The 9,816-nt window shown below is 42.1% G+C and overlaps 1 protein-coding gene across 1 annotated transcript in view; it reads left to right on the top strand.

The window, feature by feature from the left end:
• The window catches only part of LOC108786109 (saxiphilin-like), a 44,635-nt gene that overhangs the window by 21,730 nt on the left and 13,089 nt on the right, over positions 1 to 9,816 (top strand). Inside the window, exons 9-12 of the mRNA XM_018555331.1 lie at positions 3,207 to 3,370; positions 3,906 to 4,056; positions 5,682 to 5,830; positions 7,962 to 8,058. Coding sequence (XP_018410833.1) covers positions 3,207 to 3,370; positions 3,906 to 4,056; positions 5,682 to 5,830; positions 7,962 to 8,058 — 561 coding nt within the window. The remainder of the gene's footprint in view (positions 1 to 3,206; positions 3,371 to 3,905; positions 4,057 to 5,681; positions 5,831 to 7,961; positions 8,059 to 9,816) is intronic.

Here is a 9,816-nt window from a genome sequence, read left to right as displayed (position 1 = left end):
CGAACATGCTCAGCATGTTCGGCCGACCCGAAGTGCAGAAGGAGTTCGACTCAGCCGATCCAACATCTGGATCAGCAGAGCCGAACCTCCGGCAGGCTTCTCACTGCATTTCGGGCTATTCTTAAAGATACCGAACAGCACTGAGTGAATAGAGGGACCGAGCAGAACAGAAAAAGAGTGAAAAAAGTTAAAAAAAGTAAATAGAAAACGATTGTGTGGAGCTAGCAGTGACAGCTAGCTCCGCCCAATAGTTTCCTATTGTCCGACGGCTCTGCTGCTGTAAAAAAAAAAGAAAAAAAAACTCTCCCGGGCGCTCTGGTAGCCTCCCGCTCCCGCCGCCGAGGAGAGAAGCACTGATGTGTCTTTTTTTTTCTTTATTCTGACACGATCGATGTCAGAATAGAAAGAAAAAAAAAAGCAATTTTCCCATTGAAAAGCATTGATACATTACTATTGGCTATTTCAATGTGCAATAGCCAATAGTAAACTAGCATTGTACCCGCCCTCTGCTGATGGACCTGATGGGGAACTGCAGCAGGCTCCGGCCACTTTTCAATGGGAAAATTCTTTTTTTTTTTTTCTATTCTGACATCGCTCGTGTCAGAATAAAGAAAAAAAAGACACAGCAGTGTTTCTCTCCTTGGCGGCCGGGAGCAGGAGACTCCCGGGCCGCCAGGGAGAGTTAGCTGTTTGGAGATCAGTGTCCCTGGTTAGCAGGTAACCAGGGACGCTGATCCCCAGCTGTCAGAAGCAGGCTGTCGGCCGGCCAGCTTCGGCTTTCAGCACGGCTCAGCCGAGCTGATGCATATGCGTTCGGCTCGGCTGAGCCGCTCGGCCATGATCGGGAGCTGTACGGGCTATCGTGAATAGCCCGTACAGCACCCCTTCGGTTCTACTGAACCAAAGGGGTCCTGGGGCCGGAGCTAGCCGAAGGATCGGCCGAAGCTACGGCCAGATCCTTCGGCAGCTTCGTGAATAGATCCCATAGTATTTTATGTAAAGGTACAGATATTCTTTAAATTAAATATACTGTCCAAAATGTATATTTGTGCATGTGTGTGTTGAAGGAGGTAGTTAAGGTTTCTTAGTATTGTGTGGTGATATGTCACTCTCTAGGGTAAGGACCCCTTTGGTGTAATTGGTGTACCTCTGTAAATGAAGCCAAGCAATGGATGTGTTTTAGGGTTTGTAAGTACCAGTTGTTTGAAAATGAGGTCAAATGTACAAGCCTAAGACACGACAGAAGGCCACAGATAGCTTGGTGGTTGTGAGTTTCTTTGGGCAATATGGAGGAGCCTACTGACTGCGTGATAAGCTGCAGTGTTCCAGTAAAGTGAATCTGTTCTGAACACAATTGTGTAGGGCAGTGTGATACTGCTGCCTCCCTATTTAAGCAGTGAACAAAACTGTCATAGTCTTTGTGCATGGTATAGCATTGTATTCTACTGTAATTTATCAGTGTGCTCTGTTTCAAATATCAGCCTATAAGTTACATCCTTACTGTTGTTCGTGTTGAAAGGAATTGTGCAATAAAGAGATCTACTGATCCCAATAAAGAGATGCCAGTGTAAGATATTTACTAAATGAGTAGGGAATGTTCATTTTCTGTGAATGGTTACTTTGTTTAGTGAATAAGGTGAAGCTATATACTTTTAGACTTTAAATACTCAGTCATGTGCAAGTGAATTTATAAAACAATTAGTTGCCATTTGGCTGCCTATCTTATAGACCTGATAAGCAGCCAATGGCCAACTGTCCACATCAGGATGACAGCGCTCCTGGTATGTCACATTCCTGGATAGAGACTGATCTGAACAGAGGGCTACCCTTGCACCACTTGTCTGACTCCCCTGGAGGTGATGAGAGGAGGAGTGAGGACTCAGGGACATACAAGTGCCAATGTGATGGTAAATGCAGGTTCTGTATAGGAGCGTGAGTGTGGTTGCCTGAAGACCGTGATGACAGGAACTGAAGTAGCGATGTGAAATTATGGGCTGGATCTGACTTGCAGGGAAACAGCACAGAGTTCCAGTAGGAAAGCCCAGCGGGAACCACAGGTGGATCAGGATCATCGTAAGGGTCACACACAGGGGATCAGATGCAGAGACATGGTGCCAAATTGGTGAGAGCAGGGAAGTCAGGGTTACATCTTGCTAAGGTTCATGCACAGGAATTCTTATGTCAGTGCGTTTGTACACATTTCTGAGCGCATATCTGCATGTATATCCGTGCGCATGAATTCCAATAGACACGCCCACTATTCGGAGCATTTTTGCCCATAATCTTGAGAACAGGGCCATGTTCCTTGTAACGGCTTTTTGGTAAGTACATTACATGCTAATTGTGATGCAATGGCTTAGGGTTGTCAGTCTGCAACAGGAAGAGATGTTACTGCCAGGATCTGCAGAAAAGAACCTTTGCAGCAGATTTAAAAAAATTATTTGCTTAAAGAAAGCTGTGTACTTGATGCCAGACATACTGAAAAATACATTTTGGGTTTACATACACTTTAAATGACACCTTGGGGGTGATTTACTAACCTAAACACACGCACGCACCAGGTGCGTGTGATTTTCACACAGCAAAACGTATTTATCAACCAAAAAGTCTCTAAAAGCATATTTCCACTAATGCCATATATGGAAAAATCATGCACATGATGCATATATAATGCTGCTTCACAGTTTAGACAAAAATGGTTAGCTCATGCATTTACATTCCTGCATTCATCAACGCAAGCAACACAACATAGAGCTAATTTACACAACATCACCTTGTAATTCATGCAGAGCTTTGCACAACACACCTGCTGGGTGTGTACACACTACAAAGGTGTTTAGATTCCACCCATAGATCATGCTGGGAGGGAACACACTACAGACGTGTATACATGTTCGTGGCGTGTTTATAAGGTTAGTAAATCAACCCCCTTGCATTATTTTGGTAAATACAGCCGTCTATTATACCTGCTTCAACCAGTCCTAGTTCTTCTCTCAATACAATAAAAAAAAATACAATACACCTCCTATACAAAAAAAAAATAGAATTTGATTCTGACCGACAAATATAAACAGACAATTTTTGTCCAGACAGATATAGAAATAAGCCGCATTTTATAGACAAAAAAGACAGAACAGTGACTGATAAAGGAAAGCGTGTTTGGTATGAAGGAAGTTTTTATGTGCTCATTAATGTTTTATCTGCAGATGAACATTCAGGGGTGTATGAACTTCTGTGTCCAGACAATACTAGGAAGCCCCTTAACAAATATAAGGAGTGTAACTTAGGAAAAGTTCCAGCAGATGCAGTGGTGACCAGAAAAGCCGGTGACAAGACTAAGGACATCAATGACTTTCTCCTGGAGGCTCAGGTATATGCTTTGTTCCTATACTGCCTAAAGGAGCCCACACACCTTACAATTTATCTGCAGATTTTCTGTGGTCAGATGGAAAAAGTGCAACAGATTTGCCCAGGTGGAGGTTCCTCCATCCACACAGTTTAGCATAGATGGAGGAATCTGTTGCACCTTTTCCATCTGACCACAGAAAATCTGCAGATAAATTGTAAGGTGTATGGGCACCTTAACAAATGTTATTAATAGTCAATAAACTACAGATGATATCTATGAAATTCAGGGAAAAGCTCTTGATCCAACCTCAGGATTGAACTGTTACTACAAAGATAGTCCAAGACTCCTAAGGCACAAGCTGTATGGTATGGGTTTCCTGACTTTAAATGACTTGTGTAGTGTAGCCCATATACTTTTTCTCATTTAAGTATTTTCCATTTTTTATTATTAAATGACTTGGACCTATGGTACCAAGAATAATAACGCAGTTGTTATATCTTCCTCAAACATTTATGAGTGGGCTCTTAAAAACGTTTATTTTTCTTTTTGTTTAAAGAAAAAGAAATGCAAATTGTTCGGTTCTCCACATGGGAAAGATCTGATGTTTGATGATTCTACCACACACTTAGCCCCTCTCCCATCTGAAATAGATGCATTCTTCTTTCTTGGAGTAAAGTGGTACAATGCTATGAAAGCACTGACTGAAGGTATGTGGTGCAAAAGTTGTCTATTCTTCATTTAGTAACATATTTGCCTGCACCATAGAGAGCATTCTACTATTGCTATCAGTTCCTGACGGCTTACAATCGGAAGTCCCTGTTACTCACAAACACACTCTAGGACCAGAGTGGTCAGTAGCCAAACATCATATCCAGTGCCAAGACAAGGTCCTTTAGTACTCCAGGGCGAAGATGACAAATTATGCCCTCTCTGTAGTTGGGCATTATGATAATTAGGGATGCACCGATATATATCGGCCGCCGAAACATATCGGGCCAAAATGGCACTTTTGGCATAATGCCGAAAGTGCAATTTTTTGCATCCGTGTATTCTCTCCTCCCTGCTGGGCGCTGCTCTGTGGCTCCTTTTTTGCTCTGTGTGCTCCTTTTTTCTATTTTAAAAGGGAAATATCAGGGGTCTGTTTAGACCCCTAATATTTCCCCATAGCCCCTAAAAGTAAAGTAGAAAAATGTAAATATTTAATAAAAATGAAAAAATAAATATTAAAAAATTAAAAAGTTTATAAAAAGTAAATACAAATAAAATATTTTTTTAAATTTGAAAAAGTTCAAATAAAAACATTTTCGGTTTCGGCCTGACATTTTTTTTAAATTCGATTTCATTTCGGTTTTGAAATCTGCATTTCGGTGCACCTCTAATGATAATATTTGGCTTTAAAACCACATTTGTACAGTAGATGTGGTTAATTGTCACTGTGCTGGCTATATTGATGTGCAATGATCTGCTATTTAAAGTGTGTTAAGACCAAAGAAGGCAAACATTTTAAAATCGTCCATGCTGTACAAATGGCGGCCATAGTATTTCATATATATATTAGGGATGCACCGATATATTGGCCGAAAATGACACTTTTGGCTAAATGCCGAAAGTGCAATTTTTCTGCCGATATAGCGGTGCATCTGTGAATTCTTTCCTCATCACTGGGTGCTGCTCTCTGTCCCAGCAGGGAGAAGAGAAACTGTCTCAGGCGGCCGAGTGCTGCGGGAGGAGAACGCTGTGAGCGGCAAGCGTCTCTCCTCCCTGCACCGCTGAGCCTCCTGTTACAGATCGGCAGAGCGATGTGTGGGCGGAGACAGCCAGCGCTGTTACAGGAGGCTAAGCTCTCCTCCCCGCTCTGCTTGCTCAGCCTCCTGTGACAGCTGTCTGGATGGAGAGCAAGGTACAAACACTCAGCGATTAGTGATCGCTGAGTGTTTGTACATAATTGAGGATATAGTGTGTTAACTTTATCCTCAATTATGAATGAATGGGACGTGATCTACATCACCTCCTGTTCATTCATGATTGTGGTTATAGTAACTCTTCTTACTGATGCTCCCAGGGAGGATTCCCTTTCTGCCTACACATTGGTCTAGCATTGACCTATTTAGTGTAAATTTGGGTAGTAAGGAAAGGCAGAAGTGTCCAAAAGAAACCGAAGAAGAAAACAAAACAAAGCACATATAGGAAGCAGCCCTGTTGGGAAATGTTCCCAAGGTCCAATACTGCAAAGCCATAGTGCTAATCAATAGCTCACCAATACTACTTGTTACCACTTATTGTATGTGTAATAACAGACTGTTAATGTAAAAACAATGGTGTCTTAACTTAGATGTAAAGCTTCCATCCAAGAACAAAGTGCGCTGGTGTACAATAAATAAACCGGAAATGATGAAGTGTAAGGATTGGGCAGCTGTAAGCGGTGGGGCCATTGCATGCACAGAGGCATCTTGTCCAGAGCACTGTGTTAAACAGATTTTGGTGAGCTAAATATTATATACAACTACAAACAAAAATATATGCAAATCTTAATTTAGAGTTATTTCAACAATGTATCATTTACATAGCCAGTGTTATTGAGAAGAATGACTTCTAAAACATTCTCTCTAAACCTGTCACAAACCTGGGCAAATAACAATGGACATATGAAGACAAAAATGCAGAGAGGCTTCCAAAATTCAAATCATGTCAAAATGACCTGAACATCCAGAGATTTAGGTTGCTGACTCTTCTGCCTTAAAGTGACACTAAGCACAGGAGTTCAGTCTTTAAAATGCATTCAAGTATCTTAACTATTACCAAAAATGTATCTTATTTGTGTATCACTTGGCTGTAGATCCTCAAATCATCTCTGAATGGGTGCTGACACTGTCCTTCCTTCTGGAGGGTGGCTACTTTTGTTCCTCATGGTCCCTGTGTGTGTTGTAAAGTAGCCACCGCTCCAAGCTCACTCCTGTGATGGACTACAAACTCAATACAAATTAGTAAACTAAACATGAGATTGTAGTACATCACAGGAGCGAGCTTGGAGTGGTGGGTATTTAACAACACACACAGGGACCATGAGGAACAAAAGTAGCCACCCTCCAGAAGGAAGGACAGTGTCAGCACCAATTCAGAGATGATTTGAGGATGTACAGCCGAGTGATACACACATAAGATACATTTTTGTTAATAGTTAAAGGTACTTGAATGCTTTTTTAAGACTTAATTCCTGAGTTTAGTGTCACTTTAAATTGCTGTATTACATATGTATTGTTCATGATTTATCTACAGTTCTACTTTAATGCAGCCACCACATCTAAGGACTGGTAAACTGCAAAATATAAAAAAAATTCAGATTTACTACCTAAAAATTGCTCATAATTTTTTATGAAGTTGTATGAAGAGCACTAGTTGACTTATGAAGTCATACCTAACTCATATCTAGAGATTTTAATAGTCAATAAATGATGGCTATGGCTTTTCCATGGTACTTTCATCAAATTATGATGTAATAAGCCTCATTCAGCCTTAACACACACCAAGAATCTAAGTGTAAAAAATGGGGCAAAGAAAGGTGAAATTGCTGCCCCATCCAGAGCCTGTGCTTCACTTTGCATATTGGGCTACAATTATGCTGGTGCTGGGTGCAGTACAACATTTAATACCATGTTTTGTAGGCTTTGTTCTGACTCTGTTGTTGATGGTGCCACGGTGGGAAAGCCTTTAAGTGAAGAGAGCAGGTTAGCATGACACAATGCCTGACAAACAAAGAAATGTGGCATAGTACACCCTTTTATACCCGTTAGGTTGGGGTGTTTGGCAGGCATTGAGAACACTAACCAAATATTCCCTTTTGGCACATTAGTGAACATAACCTTAAATAATGGAAGATAATTAATGATTCATTCCTATGTGTAATAGCCCAGTTTGTTTCCCTGCAATATATAGTTACATTAATCAATACTTAAAGTGTAGAAAACATCCTCCTCTTTTCTTAAAATATATATATGTATACACTCCTGTTTGATTATTGTTCTCATAGGGAATGGAATGTGTTAAAGGAGCATTTCAGCTAAACGTAAACATTTTTGCATTTACAATTTTTCAGAAGAGACAGACAAACTCAATAGATGTTTTTTTTTTCTTAGCATGAATCTTCTGTATCCAGCTTCCCTGGTTGCTAAATATGCACAGATGCTGACATCCTCTTTCTCTGAAAACCACTGAATCTAAACTAAAATTTGCTGACCAGTGTGTTCCCTGGTTCAGTTCATCGGGAGTTTGAACACCATAGAACAGGGGTAGGCAACCTTGGCACTCCATCATGCCTCTGCCTCTGGGAGTCATGGGTGTGGCTCTTAGTCTTGCAATGTCTTATGGTAGTTTTAGCACAGAGGGAGTGCCAAGGTTTCCTACCCCTCCCAAAGAAACGTTTAGCAAGAAGCTGTTGTCACGCTTAGAAGCCTTGTTTGGGTCTTTCTAAATCTGGTTGCATTGCATTATACCAAATAAAAGGGTGGCTAAGTGGACCTTCTATGGGTTTAGCAATTGATTCATTTACTGAAGTTGTCCTGGATTTATTTATTATGTGGTAGTTACCCTTATTTATTGTATCTTGTTTCTTTAGAAAGGTGAAGCTGATGCAGTGACACTTGATGTACAATACATGTATATGGCTCTGATGTGCGGACTGCTGCCAGCAGTAGAAGAATATCCCAATAAAGGTAGGAACAAAAGTTAAATGTTTAAAAAATATACTTCCGCATCATTGTTACCATCATTATTGAAAAGATTATCCAATGATTGGTTTGCTAATAGAACCATGATTAAAAAAAATATAATATTGTCTTACTCCAGTCTGTCTAGAAATCAAAAGGCCCAACTTGTCTAACTTGTATTTTCTTTTTCAAATAAATATCCTCGGAAGTATAAAACAAAAAATGCAGCTCTCACTCTTCTCACTCTTAACTCCTCTCTCATGTTGCCCCTCTCTACAGTCCAGCACTGGTCCTCGTCCAAGTTGCATGCCATCCATCACAATTTAACAGACTTGGTGAAGTGCAGGGCGTCATGGACCTGGACCCTTGGGGGGCATCACCACAGCGCCCTACAATGATAGTATAATGAGGCATATAACGTCGGGTCAGCAATGCTCTCTGCATTACCGAGGACCACCCTGCACCAGAGAAGGGGAAAAAACCTTGTGTCTCACGCACTTGTCCTAAAGACCTCTGAAAAAAAGTTTTTAAAAAATGAGATGGAGGGTGCCTCAGTGGCAGAGGAATGAGGGGCAGAAGGATGACATTGAACTTTAATTGTGCATAGGCACACAACTCTTATGATGACCAAATCATCTTTTCCTGGAAGTGACACAGTACCACTTAATAATTTTCATATTCTCTGCTTCATAGCATGTGCCTCACAGAACTGTGACATGATCTGTCCGTGACAGATTGTCTGACCATATTCAAATATGGCACAGGAAGGGGGCAGGATACCAAATATGTATTAGATATTGCTGTCTACTGCTATATGCTGATGTTAGAGACTTATGGGATCATTTCCCCCCCACATATTGCCAGTTGGATGGCATTTGCACGGCACTAGCACCCCTAGAGGTGCTGAGGAATATTGGAATTTCCTAACCTCGGCAGCACCATCTAAGAGTGCTAGTGGCTTGCAAACGGCATTCACCTGGCTATACGCGGGGAAAAACTTCTATAAATGAACTCCTTGGTCATTTGGTGTTTTAAATAATTATTTGCTTCACAAGGCCAGTGAGTTTTATGCTATCGGACCAACATGTTTGCAACTATTTATCTTGGTCAGGGGTGGAACTACCGCCATAGCGACCCATGCGGGCGCTATGGGGCCCGCAGCAGAGGGGGGCCCGGTGAGAATCAGGCTTACAATCCTCCCGGGAGTCCTGACATATGTGTGCAGCCGCACACAGCAGGAGCCGACTGGAGGCACGAATCGCGGAGTGGGCGGGGCTTGCACAGAGGGAAGAACTTGCTGTGGCTCGAGCACGGCTGCGAAGGGACTGACATTGGGACATTGAGGAGGCTCTGGACAGGAGGTAGAGAGTGGGAGACATCTGGTGCTATACGTCTGGCACTGGGTGTTATAGTTTTGCAGCTAACTGTGCAGTTCAGGGACGTAGATAAGGGGGGATAGGGGGGTTCAAACCCCAGCCAGAGTGTCCTGACAGTGGCTTAGCATGGGGGGCACATGCCACCGGGAGCCGGTCTCACTCTGTGAGACATATACAGATCATCCACTAAAGGGATGCCGTGGATGTCCTGTTTGATAAAACATCGGTGAAGGCTGGAGCAGAGCACAAAGGGGTCTATTCACTAAGCTGCCAAAGGATCTAGCCGTAGATTTGGCTGATCCTTCGGCTAGCTTCGGCCCCAGTCTCCCGCTATTAGATAGCAGCTCCCGGCCGCCCGGGAGAGAAACACTTTCTCCTGGAAAGTTTT

Source organism: Nanorana parkeri, unplaced genomic scaffold, assembly GCF_000935625.1.
Source record: "Nanorana parkeri isolate BGI_ZX_2015 unplaced genomic scaffold, ASM93562v1 scaffold192, whole genome shotgun sequence".
Taxonomy (NCBI): domain Eukaryota; kingdom Metazoa; phylum Chordata; class Amphibia; order Anura; family Dicroglossidae; genus Nanorana; species Nanorana parkeri.
Note: the sequence above shows the minus strand (reverse complement) of the source record. Positions and strands in the feature narration are given on the sequence as shown.